Source organism: Pelophylax lessonae (assembly GCF_965119305.1).
Source record: "Pelophylax lessonae genome assembly, chromosome: 8".
NCBI classification, from domain to species: domain Eukaryota; kingdom Metazoa; phylum Chordata; class Amphibia; order Anura; family Ranidae; genus Pelophylax; species Pelophylax lessonae.
In genome coordinates this window covers 62,757,215-62,783,476 of record NC_138775.1, presented here as the reverse complement: position 1 = coordinate 62,783,476, position 26,262 = coordinate 62,757,215, and the positions used below count along the sequence as shown (strand labels likewise).

Below are 26,262 nucleotides of genomic sequence, written 5' to 3'. Positions count from 1 at the left end.
AGAGACCCAAGACCGGAACCAGGGGTGCTCAAAGTGGCAGTTTGTGGTGTAAATCTCTGCCTGGAAGCAGGGTTCCTCATTGGCTGCAGCCCTGGCTTAATAACATTACCAGGCGCAGAGCGTACCACCTGAGCAAAAGAAGGCTTATCAGGGCCAAGACCCCACACCGATGTAACTTTAGCTGGTACATTATTATTATTATCCTTATTATTAATTGCTTGTACTGAGCCAGCAGGATTGTCTATTACACAAACATTAGTAGGATTATTCAGAACAGCTGTGTTGGAAGAAATGTCACAACAATCAGTATTCACTATCACAGTTTCTGCTGTAGTACCACAGGTGGCCTGATGCTGCAGTATAGAGTCCTGAACAACAGCTGTGACTGGACAAACAGCCTTGGGCTCAGCAAAAGGGGGGTTAATGGGTTGTTCAGGCTCTTGTAGTTCCTTTGCTGCAATGTCATTTTTTAAACACAGTTTTTCCTGCAAGGAAACATCAGCAGCTGAAATATTGCTGGATACAAAATTACCAGCCTGGGTGTCATTGGGCAAAACATCCGCATTAACCAAGGTGTTAAATGGCACAAAAATAGTTTTATCAGTCACTTTTGACTTGCTTGGCTTTACCTTATCAGGCACATTATCAGGTATGTTCTCCTCACCAAACACCAGCTGATCCGCCCGTACTGGAGACTCCACTGCCTGGATCACTTTAAGCATGCCTCCTGAGCCCTGAGAAGGCAACGGGCTGCTCACCTCACCTTGGGGGGGCAGGGGGTCAGAACTTGGGGTCCCCTCCTCCACCTCCATCTTTGCCATCCTTGCAAATCTGCGGTCATTGCAGAACATTTCTTTAAAGGGCCCCTCTTTACCTTCCATCATGGCCACAATGGTTTCCTGGTGTTGAACCCGGACCTTTGCCAACTGGATTTCCGAATCCATAGATCCACGGTTGCGGCTGTGCAAACCTTCACGTTGCTTTCGCAGGCGTTTCAACTCTGCTCTCAGTTTGTAGAGCTGGTCTCTCTCCCTATTCAGGACCTTTATCCCGGCCACCACTCGCTCCCGAATGGACTCGGTATCCTCATCCTCACCAGGGGCAGAGAGATCCCCAGACATGGCTTGTCCAGGAGCAGGTATGTCATCCATCAGCCCAGGGGATGGTTCAGAGCTTCCAGCAGGAGAGGCCCTGCTGGCCTGCATGGCCTCCCCAGATAGGGGCCAGCAGGGCTGGGAGAGATTTTACCGAACTCCCCTCTCACAGAAATCACCTGGAGCAGACACACAGCCAGAGAACCTTCCTGCAGCCACACCCGAAGCTGAAAGATGGGAAACTACTCCTCCCACTGACACCAATGATGGGGCACTATTCCTCCCACTGACACCAATGATGGGGCACTATTTCTCCTACTACCTCAAGCAATATGTAATTTTTTTTACCCCACTGACCACTAAGCCTGGGGCATTTTCTACTCCCACATGCCACAGTCCAGCCCCCCTATAGCCTGAATAACCGTAAGCTGGCCGTTTATATAGAAAGTTTGAGACCCCTGGTGTAGATGATTGGACAGGAAGTTCTCCCCTCTCTTGTCCTTCTGGGACACGTCACAGGTCCCATTCACAAAGCAGTGCGACTCACACACGAGCAGTGGGAAGCCAGCTCTGAAGCTGTAAAGAGTCACAGCCGGCTCCCCTTAGCAAACATGTCAGACCGGCCTAGGTGAGGATGGTGCTGGATCCTTGGACAGATGAATGTCCTTTTCGTTAGTTATGGTATTACTACCATTAAAACAAAACATTTTTTTTGTTAAGACTGAAGAACCACTTTAAGCACAAAAACGACTATCTTACACAAGACAGCCCACTTCTCATTGTCTTATGTCACTAAAAACAACTGGATTAGTGATGTGCTGAATGATGATTTCTGCCCTTTAATCAATGACACAATCAGATGTAAAATGAGGTCAATGTCCAGTATTCGGGAACAGAGATTACTTACATGGCCTGCAGGTTAGGTTGTCTGGCTGCAGTAATGTCTCACATGCTAGGAAAAAAAAAAAAAAAAGTCAGTATAAATGCACAATGAATATTTGGCAATTAAAAGTTTTATGCCGTACAAACTCCTACATACAGTAACTGAAGAATAGGATTTGCTGTATTGGCTGCAGCAGTTGGCAAATATAGGCTATGCTGTTTTCTGTGGAGCCGGTCCATACACTACACCTTATACAAAATGAAGCCATACATTTCTCCAGCGAGTTATGAAACCAGCCAGAAATCTCAACTTATATTTTACTTAAGTTTGTTTTTAAAGTTTTGAATAGAAAAGGAAATGGTTGGAACACTGTTTTTGTAAACTTTGGGACGACGCTATACTATCCCTCAGAATCCGCATACTGGCTTCTTCTATTACTGAAATAATCATGAAATACCTGGTGATCTCCATTAGTACACTATATTACCAAAAGTATTGGGACACCTGCCTTTACATGTACATGAACGTTAAAGTGGAACTCCGCGGGGGGGGGGGGGAGATGGGTACCTGTTTTTGACAGGTACTCTTCCCCACTTCCTGGGAGACAGCGCCGCGGCACTGTCCCTCAGAAGTTCGGCCCACTTCCTTCCCCCGCTGCCGCTGGGCCAATTACAAAATGCAGCTCGCTTTGCGCATGCGCAGAAGGGAACCAGCAGTGTAGCCGAAAGGCTTCACTGCCGGGTTCCCTTACCCTGGATGGCGGCGGCGGCACCCGAGAGCAGATACAAAAATCAACTTCGGGTGCCGACATCGTGGGCTCCCTGGACAGGTAAGTTCTACTATTTAAAAGTCAGCAGCTACAGTAGTTGTAGCTGCTGACTTTGAATTTTTTTAAGGGGGGCAGAACTCCGCTTTAAAGTGGAAGTAAACCCAGTGTGTTTTTTTTTTGTTTGTTTTTTTTCCCCCTGAAAAATAAAAGCATACTGTGCTAGTATGCATCGCATACTAGCACATTATGCGACACCTCCAAGCGAAGCCCTCATCATCCCAGATGAAGGCCGCATCCATCTTCAGCCATCTTCCTTCTGGGTCTGTGGACTCCAGCTATGCTACTGGCCGGGAGCCGCGTGACGTCACTCCCGCGCATGCACATGAGAGCCGCAGGTCACGGCACAGGGCTCTGAAGAAACGGCACGGGCAACCGTTCCTTCAGAGCGCAAGCGCCGATGACGTCATCGGCGCACTATACAGTAAATGTCTCCTAAATGGTGCAAGTTTAGGAGATATTTACAGTACCTATAGGTAAGCCTTATTATAGGCTTACCTATAGGTACAACTTACAGAGGGGGGTTTACAACCAATTTAATGGCATCCCAGTCTTAGTCCCTAGGGTTCAATATTGAGTTGGCACACCCTTTGAAGCTATAACCACTTCAACTCTTCTGGGAAGGCTGTCCACAAGGTTTAGGAGTGTGTCTATGAGAATGTTTGACCATTCTTCCAGAAGCACATTTGTGAGGTCAGGCACTGATGTTGGACGAGAAGGCCTGGCTCACAGTCTCTGCTCTAATTCATCCCAAAGGTGTTCTATCGGGTTGAGGTCAGGACTCTGTACAGGCCAGTCAAGTTCCTCCACCCCAACCTCGCTCATCCATGTCTTTATGGACCTTGCTTTGTGCACTGGTCCAAATCATTTGGCGGAGAGGGATTATGGTGTGGGGTTGTTTTTCAGGGGTTGGGCTTGGTCCCTTAGACCCAGTGAAGGGAACTCTTAAGGCGTCAGCATACCAAGACATTCTGGACAATTTCAAGCTCCCAACTTTATAAGAACAGTTTTCACATTGTTTATTTGCATGTAAAATCTAAAGAAGCTTTCAGCCCTGTCATTTGGATGGCTTTACATCTACCTTTACAGGATTTTACTTTTTTGGATATTTTTTCTTACTTCCTGTTCTGGTTACCAGGACAGGAAGTGAGGGGAAATTTCTCTAACAGAGACCCAATTAAAAATGAAAAAACACTTATTTGTAGGGGGGGAGGATGACTAAAAACTCTAATTATTTTTTATTTCCCTTTGAATATCCATTTACAATTTCCCCACACTTCCTGGCACTGTGACATCATTATAACAATGGGAATTGATTGGAAATCTTTACATATTTCTTCAGTTCCCAAGCCTTCAGCTGACTATCCTAAAGACCGGCGGGTCATTATACTTTTTTTCTTATCCTCCAGGATTCTTTGAATTGGACATAACATAACTGTCATAACATAGCACTATGACCACTATCAGGTAAAGTAAATAACATTAATTATCTTGTTACAATGGCACCTGAGAGTGGGTGAGATATATTAGGCAGCAAGAAAACATGTTGTCCCTGAAATTGATATGTTGAAAGCAGGAAAAATGGGCAAGCGTAAGAATCTGAGCAACAAAAGTGGACCAAGGAAGGAAAACCTGTGACAGAGTCATGGGCGTCCAAGGCTCATTGATGCACATGGGGAGCGAAGGCTGGCCCATGTAGACTGATCAAATAAAAGAGCTACTGTAGCTCAAACTGTTGAAAAAGTTAATGCTGGTTTCCGATAGAAAGGTGTCAGAACACAATGCATTGCAGTTTATTGTGTATGGGGCTGTGTAGCTGCAGACCGGTCAGGGTGCCCATGCTGACCTGTGTCCACCGCCAATGGACCCATGAACTGGACCACAGAGCAATGGAAGAAGGTGGCCTGGTCTGACAAATTATGTTATTTCTTTTACATCATGTGGATGACTGGCTGTGTGTGCATTGCTTACCTGGGGAAACGATGGCACCAGGATGCCCTATGGGAAGTCTGATCCATGGAGATCCCATCTCGCAACTTACAGTACCCAAAGGATCCACTACTGACAGTTTTGTGCCAGATACCACAGCATACCTTCAGAGGTCTAGTGGAGCCATGACTCGATGGGTTAGGGCTGTTTTGGTGGTAAGCTCTAAGGAGCAGGGCCCTCTAATACCTTCTGTATTAAACTGTATTGTAACTGTACTGTCTGCCCTCACGTAAATCCTCACGTGGGAACACTCATAAATAGATGAGTGGTCTACATGACATGGCTGATCGGTGAATGTATTTAACAAGGGGAGATTTACTAAAACTGGTGCACACATAATTTGGTGCAGCCGTGCACAGTAACCAACCAGCTTCTAGGTTTTAGCCCTCGTTCGAACTGAACGCAGAGTTTGAAATCGTGCGAGTTCAGCTGAACACGCACAATTTCAAACCCGCATTTTAGTGTGAGTTCAGGGGCGATTTGAATGACATCTGTGAGGGTTCATGCACAGATGTCTATTAAAATCACCCCCTGAAGTCGCCAAAAGTAATGCAGGAACTACTTTTAGAAATCAGTGCGGCGCCTCAAAGTGTGGGTCGCACTGATTGGGACGGTGCCGTTGCCGGCAATAGGCTGCTATTTGACTAGTCAAATTGCGCCAATGTGAACGGGGGCTTATTGTCAAAGCTTGATTGAACAAGCTGGAGTTAGATTGGTAACCATGCATAGCGGCACCAGATTTTGATTGCTCCAGTTTTAGTAAATCTCCCCCCATGTATTTATTCGTCTGCCTGGAAATTCAGCTTTAAATGAATGTTATGCACCCAGGCATTGTGTGTGGTCACAGTGTAGTCACCCCAGGCAGATAAGGGTGTCCTTGCCCTAAAATGGAAACATTAATGACAATGAACTACACTGTGTACTGAATGCTACATATGTTTAGGTGAACATCAATACAATACCTATTGACTTGTGGTGAATTGGGTTGTGAAATCTTGAAACAATAAGCTCTTAAGACGAGAAGATCAGAGCAAAGGAAACTGGCAACCTCTTCTGTCTACTTGTGGAAAACATGAGCTATCGGACTGGAATGCAGCCAGGATGAAGAACTCTGAGCAGGCTGATGAAGCTTTAGGCTTTCTGGGACATACTCAGTTGGTCCTGTCCCATTTGTTGTAGCTTGACACAAGTGTGGGGAAGTGGCAATAAGAGTGCAGCTTTTGGACTACTGTATTCAGCCCCCCAGCAATCCTTCTCCTGACTTGTTTCCAGAATTCCATCAACAGATGCATCTAACATAAATACATGTGATTCAATTTACAGCTGTTTACACTGAGGTATCCTGCAACAGCCAAACATGGGAGCGGAGTTTACAGCAGATAAATGCAATGTGCGCCCCTCGCGCTGCCCCGAGGCCGTTTACACTGGAACATATCTCACCCAAGTAACTGACAAGTAAAGAGACCGATCAAGACTAGATACACAATGAAGGTCAGCTGAATTACTAAATGCACAGCTGAACAAGATAAATAGGAACGGTTTTACCTGGTAGATTGTAATTCTGTTCAGCCAGTCTTGTGATTCACACACCCTACCCATCAGAGCAGTGAAAAATCTTTGTTTTACAAATACATATTTTGCACTTGACAAAGGATTCCTAGAGCACTGCAGGTTAGCTGAGAAATCACAGCCAGAGTTGTTCCCTTTCAGACCCCGCTGTCTCTCAATAGAACATGAGGAATCAGTTGCACTGACCTCAAAAGAGAAGTATGGCTTTTTTTTTTAAAAAAAAAACCTTATAATCACCTGGGTAGAAGCATCTCTCCCCCTTTGGCTTTACACTGGGAACTGAGCAATCAAACACCCCATCTAACTCAGTTCTCCCATCCACTCTGAGCAGAGAGCCCTGACTGTCAGTCACGGCTCTCTGCTCTCCCCTCCAGCACTGGAGTGCTGGGCTGTGAAGGGGGGGAGGGGCTGGCTCAGGCTCTCAGCGGATCCCTAAGAGGCTGAGTCAGGTGACAGTCCAGATTTCTGGGTGAATCCCAGCTATATGGTCGGGATCTTTTCAGAGCCTAGACCGGCTCTGTGATGTCGGCCAACAGCGGGCTTTAGTTTAATGGAAGTCACAGGAGTGCATAGCGAACTGCACTCCTATGATCCCCAGAAGAAGTAAAGCCAAAATAGTTATGGCTATACTTCTCCTTTAATTTGTTTAGGTTTAGCAAAACCCTAAAACAAAAAATGTAACACATAGCATTTCACTAGTGCTTAGATGATGTAGATACATTTGTTTCCTTCTTTCTGAGCTTTATCTGTATTTATACTTCTTAGCGTTGTGAAAAACACACTTCCTGTCTCTGGGTGACAACGCTCAATCTTCCACTGTATAAATGGAGGGAGCAATGGTAGTCACCCAAGCTGAACCTCAAACATGTCTGCTTTTGTTCGTCTCTAATATGCGTGAAGTGATGGGATAAGTAGTTTACATAACAAAGACAACATTGTTTTTTTGCTTCCAGTCCAGCTCACATGATGTGACAAAGACACTGCAAGATCAACAATAATTTCTGTACTTTCTGAAAATATTTTTAGAATGAAAAATGTAAGCTTATGATGCCATGATCTCTAAGCTGCAAAATATACAACATATTACTAAGTTGCACCATATTCTTGGGTTTAGGTAATATTTTATCTCTTTAGATAAACAGACAGGCTTTTTTTCAACATGGGTGCGGGAGCAATAAATCCCAATTTTTAGCAAAAACATTTTTTTTGGTTACCCAAAAATTGATGGCAGCCGCATCTTTATTTTTCACTTAATATATATATGTCGCACATATCCCAGGGAGGCGCCATTTTTTAGGTTTTTTTTACATTGTCTTAATCAGCAAAAACATTGCTGAAAAAAATATTTAAATTCTGGATCAAGTGGGAAAGGGTTAAAAACTCGGTCAAGCTTTTACTGCCCTCTAATGGGCCATACACACTATAAGATTTTCTGAAGACTTTCCTTTAGACTTACCAAAACCATATAATATGAGGTCAAACCTAAACACTTTCAATTTGTATGCAATCTGGCAGGCCCTTGCACTACATAGAAATGGGAAATCTGAAGGAAATCTAACCACAAAAGTTGGATAGTGTGTATCCAGCTTTAGTCCCTAAGTAGAGAAAAGTTTAAAACATCTGGCATTATTTTACTGCACTCTGTGCCTTCTTGCCTCTTTGACAACCACACCCATCCCTTTCTTCTATGGGTAGCACGTGGTCATGAACTAAGATCAAATCTCCCCAATCTAGTCACAGGAGAAATAAACAGGAATTTTAGATCTTTACCACTGTAATCAAAACTAAAACAAAGTTTTTATATTTCTTAAACTTAATATTTTTTCAGTCCGGACTAGAAAAAATAGTAAATTGCTTGCTCCCTTCTAATCTTGCCGACTTCTATCCAATCAAACACAACAAGGTGCTGCTTGAATCAGCCGCTAAACCAACTTTTTCTAATTGTCATCTTCACTACCTGGTCCATTAACTTACCTAAAATGATTCCTTTTACTTCAAGTTCCCCAAATCTCAAGCCCTGATGAATAGGGGAGTGTCGGTGCTGTGAGTGAACACTAATAATAATAATAAAATATTTTGTACACCAATCATTCTGAGTTGGCGTAAAATGGAAGGACATTTTTTATTCTCACAAAAATGGAACTCCAAAGTACAATATAATATACAAAACCAAGAGAAAACCTGGATCACATATAAAACATCAGTAGAACTGTGTGGATAGAACATTACTAAGGTCATCACTTACTGCGGGTCCTGAAGAAAAATGGATGATAGTTGCTTTCGTTTTTTATTGAAGGAAACGGGACAATTTTTACAAAGTAATCCGTTTCAAACTTCAGGTTCATGAACGGCTGGGTCTCCATAACCTGAAAATAGTAGAATGATAAATCAAGTAAAAGAAGCAAAGAAAGGGTGCAATCTTGATTCATATGTTTTTGTTATTTAAGTGCATCTATAGCCAATTTTTTTTCTTTTGCTTCATTTTGGGAATGGTTAAAATCTAATCAAGTTTTTATTTTTGCTGTCTTGTCATATTGGGTTTCCACACACTTTCCCAAAGAAACTAAAGGAAGTGATTGGACATTGAAGAGAGGGGGAAATTCCCTTTGAAGACAGTTGTCACAATTACAGGTGTTGCCAGTGAAAGATCACCTAGCGACAACCATAACATTTTTGAATTTCCTATTTTTTTTTCTGTTCTGATGATAATGGTCACCAGAACAAAGAGTGGATCTCCCCATCGTCCACACAAGGATTTTAAAGTGATATTAAACAAACACTGTTCATTTTACATTGTCCCCTCTATCTCTGTATGTGGATGACAGCACTTTAATTATTTTAATAAAAAAAAACAAAAATCAAAGTATTTTATTCCTAATCAACATACAGCTGTCATATGTTCCATCTCTTTCCTAGCCTGTCTCTAGGGAATCATAAGTAGGAAGGGCTGCTAGTCCTCTGCTGTTGGTCACAAGTTAAAAAAAAAAAGGCCTTTGGTATACAGAGTAAAAATAATTAATATCAATAAACAGTTTAAGATTATCATACTAAAATATATTTGAAATCAAATTTTTATTATTTCTTGGGAATAACATGGTGTGGACCGATTTCTGCCAGTCACAGGCTGTGTCATGCCCCTCCAGCCTGTGCCTTATAATAAGACAGAGGTGAAGCCTCCATCAATCTACATGTTATATTCCGCCCCCAATGTGTTTAGCCTGGGCTGATCAGATGTGATAGGGAGGAAATGCTCAGCATAGAAACTCATTGAAAACTGAGGATGTGCAGAGTTGTCACTACAGCTGCAAAATCCCTAACTGAATTGGGGACATGGACAGAAGGGGGAGATAGAGAACCGCAAGATCAACCAGGTTTTTTGCAGAATTCAGAAAGCAAATCTCAAAGCGAGTAACTGACTGAGTGAGTGAGTGAGTATGAACTACATGTAATACAGCATATATTGATCTTTTTTGAGCTTTACTGTGCAATCTGCTAGGAACCACACATCGACCACAACAGAGCCCCTCCCCACCCGGCTAAGCTTTTTTCTATCCACGGATCTCCATTCCTTCCTATGACAATCCCATCTATAAGGCGCCCCAACCGTAGAAAGCTTCTCTATAGGCATGATTGGAGATAGCAGAACCTAAATGAGAGACTAAGAGCAGTTGAGGTGCAGCTCCCAGCAGGTTGTACAATAAAGATCTCGGAGGAGCGGAGATAGTTGAGCATAAGGCCTCATGCACACACGGCATTTGAAAAAACAAGCTGTAAAAACGTGCTTTTAGAAGCGTTTCGTATTGGCATTATTGCACGTTTTAGCAGCATTAGCATTTAGCAGTCTTTCTCTGCCCTCTTCTATTTTCCACCTCAAATCCAACTACTACAGCTTAAAAACGTCCGACGTGGCCTAATGCTGTATGCAGCGTTAAGCAGCCCTTAGCAGTGTCAGGCATTTTTACAGCTTAACGCTGCTGCTCCAGAATGCTCTGGCCATGGGTTTTTTTACAGCTTAAAAAACGCCTATGTGAAAAATAGAATTCAAACTGCGCTAACATATAAAATATAAAAAGAAAGCTACCAGCACATCAACTGACATATAGTTGTCAAAGCAGTATAAATGGAATAAAAAGTGCAGCGCTAAAAAAACAAATAAAGTCCAGTGAAGGATTTATACCAAATTATGGTAATTTGGGTCCATAACCTCTGGTGAGCACATTCAATTTCTATTTTGATGGTGTGGGGATTCCTTCTCATCTTTGATCACCTGCCTAAGTTTTGGATGGTTCACTTTCATGAGGAATATTTGTTGATCACCTGGGACTCACTTCCTAATTTTTTTTCCACTTACGTTTTTAACTGGACTGCATTTATTCCCAATTTATATAAATCCTTCACTGGACTTTATTTGTTTTTTTTAGCGCTGCACTTTTTATTCCATTTATACTGCTTTAAAAAATGCCTATGCTACTTACAGCTCCTAAAAGCCTGAGTATGCATGAGGCCATAGAATAACATGGAGGGGTGTTTTTAAGCTGCAAAAAAGAAAAAAAAAAAAAACACCTAATGCTCCTAAAAGCAGCTGTATAAACGCCCTGTGTGCATGAGGCCTTATGCCTCGTACACACGCAACGATTATCGGCCGACCGATCGTCCGACTTTTGTCCAGAGTGTTGTTTTGTTGGTTGCAATGTGCCTAGACTGCACACAAATTTTCTCGGCCAACAAAAATCTACTTCAGAAGTGATGTCATGTGCTGGTTTACTTTCCTGGTTTTTTTTCTTCTCTGAGCATGCCCAGTCTTGCTCATCAAATTTTTGTCTGCCGAAATCTGTACTGACTGACGGAAAATCGGCCGTTGTGTTGACGCCCAACAAAAATTTTATAGCCTGCACACCAGATTTTTTTCGGCCGAAAAGTCGGAGTCGGTTGTCGGAAGCATCATACTAAAGCCTCGTACACACGCAACGATTGTTGGCCGTGAATTTTGGCCAACGTCCGATTGTCGGCTTGTTAGTATGATGATTCCGACAACCGACTGCGACTTTTCGGCCGAACAAAATCTGGTGTGCGTGCTATAACATTTTTGTTGGCCGTCACCACAACGGCCGATTTTCCGTCAGTCAGTACAAATTTCGGCAGACAAACATCAGATGAGCAAGACTGGGCATGCTCAGAGAAGAAAAAACACATGGAAAGTAAACCAGCACATGACATCACTTCTGAAGTTGGTTGTTGTTGGCCGAGAAAATTCGTGTGCAGTCTAGAGCACATTTCAACCAACACAACAACACTGGACAAAAGACGGCCAACAATCGTTGCGTGTGTACGAGGATTAACAAGCCGAAAATCGGCCGATCGGACGTTGGCCGAAAATTCCCAGCCAATAATCGATGCGTGTGTACGAGGCATTAGGAAGTTGCAGGGGTAATTCAAAAAATAACTATACCAAAAGTTAGTTATCCCTCAAAGTTAAGTTGAAGGCATCCTTTGTATGCAGAAAAAGATAACAAAAAGAGGGGCGCACCGACCTAGTGCATTACCACTATCCTTTGTATGCAGTCAGGCTTTTAAACAAGTAAAAAATATAAAAATAAAATATATAAAATAAACTTTTATTAAGTGTTTATGAATAAAAAGGTAAAACCCAGGCTGGCAGCACACTAGAGCCTAACTATGGGTTTCAGCATTTCAACACACACCATGCTCAGTGCGCCAATCATCAACGCTGATCAGGAAGCATGAGCTTTGTTAACTGGAGTACTATGGAGGGGTCATGTTGGATCACTAGAGATCCAAACTGCACCCTGTAGAGTGGTGGACTGGCTCTCCAGTGTGCTGGCACAGGGCACTTTCTTACAGTTTCCATCACACGCACACACATCAAAAAAAGCCATATTCTTTACGTTTACCAGATTACGTAAAAAAATATAAAAAAGTGAGGCATTCACTGGGCTTAATAGAGAGACTTGCTGATGAATTGTGTGATATATATTAATGTATGTATTATTGGGGAACTCCAACCAAAAATAAGCTATAAAGAGACAATTGAAAGATCAAATAGTAAAAACTGGTTTTACAGCACGTACAACTTTTTTAAAGCTGGAATTCAGCTGCCTGGGGTCCTTGAGCACCATCTGCTGACACATCCGCCCTTCGGATTTCAGTTCTTCCAGAATAATGCGAAAACCTTTCAGATACTCAATGCCTGGAAAATACAACACACACATTCAAGAAAAAAAAAAAAAAACAGCTAACACCTTCTCTAACTTTTTACAGACATATTATAGAGTTGTTAGGGATGCAGCCACTATCGAAAACCAAAAAACACAGAGGCTTGCCTGCCCCGTGACTGTTTAGTGTCCTTGGGCTAAATGAAGACAATCCGTGATCTTGGCATTCATAAATTTTCTCTTGTAGGTTGCATTACGGTAATGTAACCCCCCTCCTTGTACAATGAACAATGACACAGAGACATACATTGCTATAGGCAGGTCTCAGTAATACACAGAATTGTGTTCCCAAGGTAAAGATTACGCTGTGTGTTTTGGAGAAAAGTCAACAATTCCAGTTTGGCTCTTCACTGCCGACAGAAGAAAAGGCCTGTTTGTTTTATTAGGCAGACCTTGAAAGCCAGGATCTGACCCTCTCCCAGATTATGTTCGATTCTGGCAGCCAGGGCAGGCTGGGACGTGTAGTTCTGCAACAGCACAAAAGCCACAGAATTTCCTAATCCTTTTATCAAAGATTATGTTTTTTTTCTTAAATCCAACTGTTAGTTTTGTTTCATTGTTCCAGTGATTAATAAATAAACAAGTAGCTAAAAGTGTGAACACATGGCAAGCCAATGGACATTCAAGTATTAAAACAAGTCCGGATTTACCTTTGTAGCTGCAGGCACTGTGGAGCAATTTGTTCTCAGAATTCACAGCAGAAGCACTGAAATCATTCAAATTCACATCATGACTTTAATATAACTGTTTTGGGAAATAGTTCAATTGAGGAGCTTAGTTCTGCTTATGCCCCTTTCAGACTTGTGCAACCTAAAAGGCACGTGACTTTGCAGCGATTTTGCAGCAACTTTGACGTGATTTTGCTGCGACTTTGACTGGACGAAGCAATGACTGTGTCATTTTGAGGTCTGTGGACCTCATGTTGCATCAGAGTCAGACAAAAGTAGTGCAGGGACTACTTTGAAGTCGCTGCGACTTGAAGTTGCACAGATATGAATGGTACTCATTGGAAATCATGGGGTACGACTTGTCATGTGACTTTGCACTCCCAAATCAAAGGACAAGTCGCACAAGTGTGAAAGGTGCCTTAGGCTCCATTCACACTTGTGCAACATGTCATGCAACTTTGGACATCAAGGTTTCATGACTTATGTGCAACAGTTGTCCATTATCACTGGTAAAAGCCAAAGTCATATCCAAGTTGCACCCATCCAAAGTTGCGTCAAAGTTGCATTCCAAAGTCGGCGCAACTTTGGAGTCGTACAATTGTGAATGGAGCCTAAACCTGCTCCCCTTCCCTCAGAGCTCCTGCTTTGTGTTTGTGTTACAGATTAGAAGTCACTGGGGAAGCAGAGCTGTTAACTGAGGGGAGAGCAGGGTGAGCTCAGTGGAGAAAGGGACTTCTAAAACTTCAGTGCTTCTGCTGTGAACATTAGGGGTAAATTGCTTCACAGTGCCTGCAGCTACATAGGTCAGTGAGAGCAATTTTTAGTCCATTTACTTGTTTGGTTTACAAGGGCAACACATATCCATTCCTGTGATTGTTTTAACCTTGAACAAGTTTTCATGAAAAATGGAACATTACCGCAAGGCAGTTTAATGATAAGATAGTTAGGACTGTACCTTGCAGCATTAGGGTCTACATACAGTTCTTACAAGGAATGCTATTAGTATGGAGTTTGTATTTTTGCCTGCAAAGGCAAGGTAGTTTCTCTCCAGGTGTTGGGACTTCTACAGTCTAAAAACCTTCTGGTTGGTTAAAGGATTAGCCTATTTCTAATAGAAAATTCCCTATGCAGTTCCCAAATACCATTACCCATATTAACTTTGTCAACTTTTTTAAAATATGCTTTTATTTTATTTCCATACCTGGAACCAGCCTTTCTCAACCATTTCAACACAGAGAAACCCTTGAAATAAATTTCTGGTCTCGGTGAACCCCTGCTAAAAATTCAAAATCTCCAACTCATGACACATTAGTGTGACAGTCAGTGGGAAGAATGCTCCTTACTTTTGTCGTCATTGGGAAGAATTCCCCCCTTACAGATAGCTAAAAGGAACAATAGTATCATTGGGAACTTATCTGAGAGGCAGAAATTGCCCATTGCTCAAGGAACCCCTAGCACCCTCAACCCTTTTTTTTTTGGTTGAACCAGATGGACTTGTGTCTTTTTTTCAACCTAACTATGTAACTATGCAACTATGTAACCCTGGTTGAGAAACTCTGCTGAATACCATTTTCACAATGAGCGAAGCCTGCCTCAACACCCAACAATTACTAAGATGCAGTCAGTAAGGAGAGCACCCACTAATGGTGCAAGAGCGATCACTATCCCCCCCGAGCCCCACATATGTGCAGTGCACCCTCCTGTCACTATGGATGAGTCCTGAAGATGTGACAGTGCAGAAAGTGAACGTCACATGTGCGGGGGCTTGGGAAAAGGACAGTGCTTGGTCCGTTACCATTAGGGCACAATTTTCCTAATGACTGCTCCTTTCTAGAAAGAAGACAGGATGGAACTTGGAAAACTTTTAGTAGGTGATGGAGTATGCTTTGTGAAAAAGGCCTTCAAGCAAGCACACAGCACTAAAGCATCTTTTTTTAGACATGATTATTGTTCCTTAACACAGACTCTACACTTATATGTGGCAGTATTACCATAGCCAGCATCCCTTGCTTGGCACCCCAAGCTGTAATAGACACGATCATTGTTTCAGTGTGAAAGCAGTCTATCAGCCAACATTGTGTGAAAATAAATTCATATACATTTAAATTCATAATATTAAATTATATTAGTAGAGTATATTACAATTATTAAAAAAATATATATTTTTTTAAAAAACTGTCCATTATAGTTTGGATTTTCGGGAAAGCACATCCTGAATTTTTGGTTTCGGTCCAAAATTTTCATTTCGGTACACCACTACTGACAACACGATACATTTTAGAGACAACGACAGAGCGTTGTCATCCTCTAACAAGAAGTGCCTGAACAAGTACTGTATCTACAAGGCAAGGTCGCCAGGTAATATTTTATGAAAAAGCTGCAGATTTAGGACTCTTGTCGTACAATAGGGAGCAAGGATGAACAGAATAAAATCCGACTGTTGCTGTGGTGCCTGGGAACCATGGCTGCAGTGTAATTTAGTCCAATAACATTTAATGTAAAATAGTTTTTGTAAAACCTTTTGAAAACGTCACAAGAAGTGACGAAACGCGTCAAGGTTGTGGAACTCACGTCAGCACGCTACGCACCACGTGGAACGTAAGCCGGAACACTCCGCTCGCCACTCTGCTAGGAGGTGTTTGTAAGCGGTTTCTTTGCCTGCAAACTTGGAGTTTGAGTCTTTCTTCGCTCCGATTTTTATGAATATTTGATGAATAAACTTTTAAAACGATAATACACTATCTGGACCCTTTCTTTTAACCCCATATCCTGAGGATCGAGATCGGGTAAGGAGGAACCTAACCTGTATCCCACAAGGACCATCCAAAAAAGGGGATCCCTAATCCGGCCTGAACGGCCTCCAAGCGCTGTAAGTCCTAGTGCTATATAGCACATAGGACCCAATAATTCTGGTAAGTCATTTATTTCTACCACAAGCCCGAGGAAAAGAGGAATCCAAGTCACGAACATTTATTTATAGAGCACAAAGCACTTTGCACCTGATCACCACCTGAAAAGACTTTATTTATTAAATTTTACATTTATTTATTCACATATATTGATCACCACCGGAAAATACTTATTTATCTATTTATCAATTTCTTGGAACTTTTCATTAATCTTCATATGCTTAATTGATTTGTATTTTCACTTATACTGTAAAGATGAGTTTTCAATATTGTTCACATACATTAAGTTAATTGTTTTCTTTTGCGGCAAGCGCTGTATATAGCCTAGGCTATTTTTCTGTCAGTTGGCTAAATTACATTGCAGCTGTGGCTCCCGGGTGCCACAACAACAGGCAAATGTAAGCCGTATGCTCGAATGTTTGGCCGTATGCAAGAACCTTAAGGCTCCATTCACACCTGAGCGTATCATTATCAGGCGTTTTTTTTGGGCGTTTTTAGGCCAAAAAAGAAGCTCATGCAATTTTTTGAGCTTCAGGCATTTTGCTTCAGACGACAAAACGCTCATATGTGAACGGGGGCCATTGAAATGAAAAGGATTATTTTGCGTGCTGGGCGTTTTGAGACTTCAGAGATGAGCGTTTTTTACAAGCTGAAAACCGCTTAGGTGTGAACAGTGCCTAAAGGATTTACAATACATTTGTAAAAATAAAGGATACGGTACAATTATATGTGATTTTTTTGATTGGGTTTGCATTTACTGTAATGAACTGACAAGCTCCATTCTTATGAATGTTGGTTTAGCCAGCAAGATGGTGGCCTATGTTATGCGTGCATAAAACACACTTCAAAAATGACTGTGGTTAATAATTCATGTATCGCAGTAACTGCACTTTACTTTCTGAAATTCACAACCCAATGAAACAAAAAAAAAAATAATATTAAATAGCTTTTTCTTCCCGAACCTTAATATGTCATAAGTATTTTACAGAGGCTGTTAGTGGCCACCAGAGCTTATACTGTAATTTCAAACAATAAATGGAAACTACATGTAGTTCCTGTTATGAGACATGTTTTATGTGTGTAACATGATGTCCCCACTGGATGGGGTGGAAATTTAAAACAATGTTAAATAAAAAAAATAAAATGTTTTAATAAAAGGCATATATTACCAATGTCTGTTATTTGTGTCACAAAGTGCATATAAAGGGTCTCATACTTGGTTACAATTGGAATTCAATGTAAATCTGGTGACTGTGGCCTAAAATGAATTTAATTTAACCATCTCCATACTGCCATATTGCAATAAAAAATGGGGAGGTGGACGTGTACTTCCGGAGAACTGCTTTTAAACGGCGCTGCAGAAAACAGTCCAGAGGCCAGGAAAAAGATAATAAAACTAGGAGGTTTGCTAAGTTTTTTGTAGTATGTCAGTTCCAAATACATAATAACAGAAATGTATTTGTGACTGATCTGTGAACAGAGAAAGGAAGTGCACAACAGGAGAGGCTCATCCTCTTCCTCTTCTTAAGGAGGACCTCCACTCAAGCAGCTAAGTGCACAGCTAAAATTCACATATACTTCTGCAAAAATTAATTGGATCGGATGAGAGCGGACAGGCAGTCCGCTCTCATTCGATTCCCCCATAGAGATGCATGGGGCTCTGACACCTCCCTCTCCGCACACAGAGCGGAGAGGGAGCTGTCACCTTCCTGCTCAGCGGGGTTCTGTGTTCACGATCCCCTGCTGAGCAGCATGGATCGGCATACGAAGGCGGACCGTGTGAAAGAGCCCTTAGGCTTTAAAAAAAACAAAAAACTGGAAGCCGATTGGTTTCTATGCAGAGCTGCACCAGATTGGGCACTCTACAGTTTTAGTAAATCAACCACCTTATGTTCCCAGTGCCTGAAACGTTTTAGATTGACATCACTGTGCAATGCTGAGTATGATCTGCTCACAGGGTTGTCGCTCCTAAACTTTGGCTGTGGATAAGCAGAATATTAAAGCTAATTATACTAACAGTACTGACAAATCCATGAAATGATTTGATAATTAATATATTTGTAGCACCCTCCTAGGTAGGTGCTAGAGAGCGAGTATAGTTTTTGGCTCTGTCTGCCTATCAGAGGAGCAGCAGGTAAATTCTATATTTCTCTCTGCTTAACAAGGAGCAGGATCTGTGAGTTAGTGCTCAGTGTGTGATTCATTTGGTCTGAGGGAGTGTTCCCACTGGTCCAATGGGGAGGCACATTGCACAGTGGAGGAAACCTGGCCTTTGATACAGCCCCAGGGACTGGCACAGACTGCTGTCTCGGTGTATTGTGGGGTGTGGTATAAAAGCCGCCGGTTCCACCCCCCTGCGTCGCAACGCTTGCAGGAAAGGGAACCGGAAGACAAGTGTTGGCATCGGCCGAGCACACGGCGGGAGGACAGCGGGGGAGGGTGGTGGGGGATCGCAGGGGAAGGTGAGTTTTAAAATATAAAACAGATTTCCATGCAAAACAATGTACCGCTTTTAGCACAGAAATCCTGACATAATGAGACCGCTAGGGAGGTTAAATATGAAATAACTGTGACATGTTTGACATTCACCTCAACTTGCAGAAGGAACAAAGTGCTCCACCTCACCGCATTCATTCTAACTTACCAGTAGGACTAGCTGTCCACATTACAGTAACAGCCACCTGGTCGTTGCAAGCATATTGGCTGATGGTTATGTTCTGCATGTCCGCTATAAGGTGCTTCCCCCCAGTATTAACTGTACAGTCTGTAGAAAGAGAAAGAGAAATGGGTTTAAAGGCTGAGTGTTTATACTACAGGCCCTTTATACACTGCGATGTAAACTCAACCCTGCAATCTGCAACCAGCAGGCCACGTCATGATTAAAATCCAATCCATCCATCTGTCTGTATTTATTATTCTACCTATCGCTCTGATTCTACATTTTACATGTCTGGTAGGGGTGACTTAAAAATCAGAAAGAAAGTGGACAGAGGAAAGCTTAATAACTTTAGAGGGTGTATTCCAAAATCTAAAAAAATGTTTAAAAAATAGAGATTAGAAAGGTATGTATAGCCCAAACTTTCTTTTTCTAATTTTGGTATGCATGGAAGGATTATAAGAAAGTATGTCAATTTTTTTTATTGATGTCTATGCCCCACTAGGAAGATTCACTCTTTGTATTAGGGCTGCGCATCTTCACTTACCACACAATTCGATGAGATTACGATTATTAGGGTCGCAATTCGATACGATTCGATTCCGCAATGCATCACGATTACTATGGGGACCCTTTTCTAAAGGGGGATCTATGGGGACCCTTCTCTAAAGGGGGATCTATGGGGACCCTGCTCTAAAGGAGATCTATGGGGAGCCTGGGCCTGCCCTAAAGGGGATCAAGGGGAATCGAGCTCTAAAGGGGGATCTATGGGGACCCTGCTCTAAAGAGGGATCTATGGAATAGATCCCCTTTAGTGCAGGGTCGCCATAGATCCCCCTTTAGAGCAGGCCAGCATTCCCAGAGATCCCCCTTTAGTAGAGCAGGTCCCCCCATAGATCCCCCTTTAGTAGAGCAGGTCCCCTCATAGATCCCCCTGATGCTAGTTGTAGTACCGTAGGCCCTGGTAAGGAGGAATGCTGGGCTCTGTAGTCCCCCTAGCCGTCTCTCTTCTCCCATGGTCGGGGAAAGAGTGAGAAAATCTTCTCTGTGAGAGACAGGGACAGATCACAGGATTCAGCATAGCTGAACCTGCGATCTCTGTGTGTGTCACAGAACCCCCTCCCCCCACACGTCAGTAAGCATGAGGTACACATTTAACCCCTTCATCACCAACAGTGTTAACCCCTTCCCTGCCAGTGTCATTGTCACTGGTCCCCCCAAAAGTGTCAAAAATGTCAGTTAGGGGTCCGATCTGTCCGCCACAATGTCACAGTCCCGAAAAAAAAAAAAAAAAAAAAAATCGCAGATCGCCGCCATTACTAGTAAAAAAAAAAAACAATAAAAATGACAAATCTTTCCCGTAGTTAGTAACTTTTGCGCAAACCAATCAAAATACACTTATTGCGATTTTTTTACCAGAAATATGTAGCAGAAAACAAATTGGCCTAAAATGTTAAAATATTTTGATTTGTAAATTTTTTTTGGGAATGTTATATATCAGAATGTGAAAAATATATATTTTTTTTTTTTTTTCAAAATTGTCGCTCTTTTTTCAAAAATTAAAAATCACACAGGTGATCAAATACCACCAAAAGAAAGCTCTATTTGTGGGGGGAAAAAATGATGTAAATTTCATTTGGGTACAGCGTCGCACGAACGAGCAATTGTCCATTAAAGTAATGCAGTGCCGAATCGCAAAATATGGCCTGGTCAGGAAGGGGGTAAAATCTTCTGGTCTTAAAGTGGTTAAAAATACGCTCATTGAGAATTTTTTTTGTCAAAGACATGTAGCTAAATACATTTTGGCCTAAATATATGACAAAAATGAATAATATTGGATATTTTTTAACGGCTCCATTCACACCTGGGCGTCTTTGAGTGTTTTTCAGCTCCAAAAACGCTAAAAAAAAACGTTCCAAAAACGCCCAACAAGTAAAACCCCATTCATTTAAATGGCCCCTGTTCACATCTGAGCGTTTTGCAAAACGCCTGTTGCTGAAAAAAGTACATGAGCTTCTTTTTGGGCTGATTACCAGCGTTTTTGATAGATGTCAATGCCTGCCTCCAAAAACGCCTGAAAAAAACACCTGAAAATCGCGGTAAAAAACACGGTAAAACGCTACGCTCAAGTGTGAATGCAGCCTCAAAGTAGAAAATGTCAATTTTTCTCAATATTTTCGCTCTTTTTGTAATTAATATCGCAAAAAATAAAAAGCGCAGAGGTGATCAAATACCACCAAAAGGAAGCTCTGTTTGTGGGAAAAAAAGGACATACATTTTGTTTGCATACAGCATTGCATGACCGCGCAATTGTCAGTTAAAGTTGCGCAGTGCCAAGTTGAAAAAAGTTGCCTGGTCATTAAGCAGTCAAATCCTCTGGGGCTAAAGTGGATAAATACCTTTTTTTTTTTTACGCAACTTACCATTTTTTGCTTCAGTAGTATAGCTAGTTGCCCCGCACAATCCCACCAAATAGAGGAATTATTTTTTTCATATTTATTTGGAATGGTGACAACTACACCCTTGGTCAGATGAGCTCTTTCCTTTGGGCTCAGCAAATATACTGTACCTAACCAGAGAGATCATTGATGGCCTGCATGTCACGTCTCACTCATACATTAAATGTTTTGCAATGGAGAGAAACTTACTGTCATATCGAAATGTGATATTCGGTTGTCCATTGTTTTTGTTTAACAGAGAAATTCCCTAGAAAAAAAAAAAATAAATGAATATTAGTGAAAGCCATTTTGTATCCCACAGCATGTAAACAGTACACAAACTGTAATGCACCATTCACAGCTAGGCGTTTTTGGGCGATTTTCTGCTCCAAGTCTCAGCTCTAAAAACACCCAACAAGACAAATCGCAATAATTTCAATGGCCCCTGTTCACATCTGAGTGTTAGTTACATAGTTAGTGAGGTTGAAAAAAAAAAGACACCAGTCCATCCAGTTCAACCTATGATGTGTTTGTGGTGTGTGTATGTGTTCTGTCGCCTAAGGGATCTTTCACACACGGAGTCCGTCAGACGGTCTCTGTTTTTCTCAGTGGGGGATCGGTCCGCCGATCCCCCCGCTGAGCAGGAGGATGACAGCTGTGTCTCCGCGCTATGTGCGGAGACAGAGCTGTCAGGTCCCCATTCATCTCTATGGGGGAATCGGATGGGAACGGACCGTCTGTCCATTCTCATCCGATCCCATCCGCTGGACGGATGCAAAATAGGGTTTCCATGCGTCCAGATTTGACGGATCCGATCAGATCGGATGTCAGCGGACATGTCTCCGATGCCATCCGATGCCCCATAGAGATGCATGGGGTGACCGTTCAGATCCGCCAAAAAAACTGACAGGCGGATCTGAACGGTCTGCCTGTGTGAAAGGGGCCTTAAGCAAAATGCCTATCGCTCAAAAAAGTACATGAGCTTTTTTTTTTGGAAGATTACAGACATTTTTTTATTTTTTTTTCATTGGTCACTTGTCAACCTAAAAACGCCTGCACAAAAACGCTGCAAAAACGCCTGTAAAACGCCCAAAAAAACCACCCATAAACGACTGTAAAAATAGCAATGCCTACATGGGAACGTAGCCTCACAGTAACAAAAAATAATACATAGACGTATTCCATGACAACCAACAGGATTTCAATGAAGGCCCGTACACACGTACCAATTGTCGGCCGAAAATGATCGGCCGATTTTCGGCTTGTTAGTATGATGCTTCCGACAGCCGACAGTGCACTTTCGGCTCGAACAGAATCTGTCATGCAAGCATTAAAATTTTTGTATGCCGACACCAGAACGGCCGATTGTTCGTCAGTCAGTACAGATTTCGGCCGACAGACAGCAGATTTGCAAGACTGGGCATGCTCAGAAAAGGAAAAACACAGGGAAAGTGAACCATCACATGACATCACTTCTGCAGTCGGCTGTAGTCGGCGGACAAAATTCTTGTGTAGTCTTTTGCACTTTTCAACAGACACGACAGCCCGGGGACAAAAGACGGCCGATCGTTCGGCCGACGACCGGTACGTGTGTACGGGGCATGAGGCTCCATTCACACCTGAGCGTATCATTTTCAGGCATATTTTTGGGTGTTTTTCACAGGTGTTTGGAGGCAGGCATTGACATCTAGCAACGAGAACGAGGCCTGAAACATTGTTATTAATATTACTATTATTAAGGCTGCATTCACATGTCAGCGTATTGATCGCGGGCAGATTCGCCGTAATTCCGCCTGCGATCCGGAAATCATTGCAAATCGCGGGACGCATGTGGTTGCCCGTGATTTGCAATAGCACCCCAAACGCTGTGCGATGTTGCCGCGATTTCCGCCTACCGAATCGCGGTAACATAGCGCAAAAAAAAAAATCGCAGAAGCTCTTGTACTTTTTTGGGCGTAATGTGTCCCGCGATTTTTTTTTGCACGATGTTACCGCGATTCGGCAGGCGGAAATCGCGGCAACATCGCACAGCATTTGGATTGCAAATCACGGGCAACCCACATGCGTCCCGCGATTTGCAATGATTTCCGGATCGCGGTCGGAATCGCGGCGATTCTGCCCGCGATCAATACGTTGACATGTGAATGCAGCCTAAACAGGATTTATATAGCAGCAACTGTTTAAGTAGAGCTGAGAAAAAAAAAAAAGGACAGTTACAACACAAGTTAATACAAGAGGGTAAGGAAAGTAAGGGTAAGATTGATCCAAAGACAAAACTTTTTTTTTCCATTTTTATTAGGGTAAGGGAGACCAGGGATAGTTATAACCTGTTAGGTTTGTTTTTTCATCACCAGAACTAATGTCCCCATTGAAAGGTTTCCTTCCTATGCTGGTGAATACCCAAAATTTGTTTTGGTGATGACGATAAATAAGACAAATAGAGAGGGTGAAGGGTTACAAACAGCAAAAAAAAAAAAAAAAAAAAAAAAAAAGACAGGGGTTCTAATCCCTCTCCACTATCTAAAACTAAAAAACAAAAACAAAAAAAAAAAAAACCTTTAGCCTCCAGTTACTGCATACTTTAATTCAGTTTAGCTGCTATTTGTTGCTGAGTTAGCACACTCTTTTCTGCCTTGTTTTAGATTTATACATTTATGGCTGATCTATTGATCCACTGATTCTGCTCATATCCAGTTTTTCACACAGTAAACAAACCTTAGTGACTGTGCCACTCTTTCCACCAAACCTAAACTCTGAAGGGGGGATTTTTGAAACCCCCGAAACGCGCTGGATGTTCATGGTGTCCCTTTCTGAACAAATATCTGATTGATCGATCATTTTAATCAAGCGCCATGCTTTGACTTGTTATAGGGTAGAATAGTCTCTGTTAGTGTTGCTCATAGCACCCAATCAGGTTCTTTCTTGTTCTTATTGTACACTGTGAGAAATACTTATAGGCCCTTTGGACCCAGATTTTATTTTTTTTTTCAACGACAATCCGCTAAATCAGACCCTAGACAACATCTTCCAGTCAAAGCTCCCATGTGCCCTACACATCCTGGCTGTGTCCCATGAATCAAATGACACACTGTGATGTTTTAGTGCCTCATTAGTACAAATATCTGCTAGATTTGTCAGCCACAAACCTCAGAAGTGCCTAGGCCCATTAAAGACAGTATAACAACCCAATTAACAGAATGGGAAAAACCTTTGATAACATGAGCCCTTTTCATCTATGTCCCCTATTACTGACTATAGCAGTTTACATAAAATTACCTTATTCTGCAAAATTTAAAATGGTAAGGAGCTCAAAAAAAAAAAAAACAATATGTGAGCCACTCCATTTTCTTCTTTTACTAATCATCATAGAGACACACAATGAAAACAAAAATAGTTTGTGTGTATAAAACAGGTCAGCAAATGTTTTAGTTACTATACAGTATATATTACAAACTTAAACACTCTCTTGTAATCACTTACATGAAGCTCATTGTGGTATCCGAAAATTCTGAGCAACAAAAGTGTAATATGTTATTGGAGGACAAATGACAGCAGAATGCACAGCTGTTAAATTCTGTATATAGCCCTACAGAAGAGACAGACAGTGCAGAGTCCACATGGTAATGTTTATAAGTTTGTAGCTGCATCTATGGGCTTTGCTGCTTAACTGCAGACAGGAAACAAGAAGCTTTTTTTTTTTATACAGAGAAAAGACATAGAGTTTAGATGCAGCTACAAACCTATAAGCACTGCCATCTACTGGATGAAGAATATATATCTGTAGTTGTTGTACAAAAATACATGAATAATGTAGTCCAACAACAACATAACCTGTATGGTAATCCTATCTTGTTGGATCCCAAACACTACTGCGGGTATAGGATTGTGTATATGGGATTGTATGGTTGGGTTTTCAATACGGTTTTGTTTTTGTTTTTTTGGTTGAACCAGATGGACTTGTGTCTTTTTTCAACCTGACTAACTATGTAACTATGTAACTACTTAAAGTGGGAGTAAACTCCCATGCATGACTTTTACCTAAAGGTAAGCCTATAGGAAGGCTTACCTATAGGTAGAATAAACATCTCCTAAACTTGCTCTGTTTAGGAGATATTTAATTTGGATTCAGCCGGTGATGTCACCGTTGCATGCGCTCTGATAGAATGGCATACCTTGACATTTCTTCAGAGTCCTGTGCCATGAGCGGTGGCTCCTGTGTGCATGACTTCATTGCAGGTTCAGCCATTCACACAGCCGGAGTCCACAAACCCGAAGACCAGGTGAAGATGGAATCACCTTCAGCGGTGACAGCTGAAGGTGCTTTAAGGTAGGTTTCACATAAGGTTTAAGGTAGGTTACACAGAATGTGCTAGTATGCGATGCATGCTAGCACATTATGACATTGCCTTGCAGGATTTAACCAGTTGCCGACTGCCTAACGACTATCTACGTCGGCAGTCAGCCCCTCACAGGCAAAGTGACGTAGTACTACGTCGCTAGCCTGTGAGGCTCTAGGGAGCGAGCGCTCCCGCTCGCTCACGGAACCCCCCCCCCCCCGCCCGCGCGTGTGAGTGGCGGACCCGATGTCCGCCGCTCACTCGCAATCGTCGGTTACACCGGGAGAAAGGCAGGCGGCTAATGTAAACAAAGCTGCCTGTCAATCTTCCTTGTGTAACAGCAGAGATCATAGCTGCTATGTAGGACCGTTGATCTCTGCTGTTACATGAAAAGCCACATCCAATCATAGTTAGAATCACGCCCCTAGGGACACACTTAACCCCTCCTTCTCCAATAAAGTTAACCCCTTCCCTGCCAGTGTCATTTTTACAGTAACAGTGCATATGTATAGCACTGATTACTGTAGTAATGTCACTGGTACCCCCAAAAGTGTCAAAAATGGCAGTCAAGGGTCCAATCTGTCCGCCGCAATGTCGCAGTCCCGCAAAAAAAAAAAAAAAAAAAAAAAAAAATCGCAGATCGCCGCCATTACTCGTTAA

General features: G+C 42.2%; 1 protein-coding gene across 1 annotated transcript in view; it reads right to left on the bottom strand.

Annotated features, from left to right (window-relative positions):
* The window catches only part of IL17RD (interleukin 17 receptor D), a 157,299-nt gene that overhangs the window by 24,350 nt on the left and 106,687 nt on the right, over positions 1 to 26,262 (bottom strand). The window contains exons 2-6 of the mRNA XM_082265186.1: positions 21,476 to 21,533; positions 18,816 to 18,935; positions 12,451 to 12,569; positions 8,607 to 8,727; positions 2,002 to 2,046 (exon numbers count right to left, since the gene is read on the bottom strand). Coding sequence (XP_082121312.1) covers positions 2,002 to 2,046; positions 8,607 to 8,727; positions 12,451 to 12,569; positions 18,816 to 18,935; positions 21,476 to 21,533 — 463 coding nt within the window. The remainder of the gene's footprint in view (positions 1 to 2,001; positions 2,047 to 8,606; positions 8,728 to 12,450; positions 12,570 to 18,815; positions 18,936 to 21,475; positions 21,534 to 26,262) is intronic.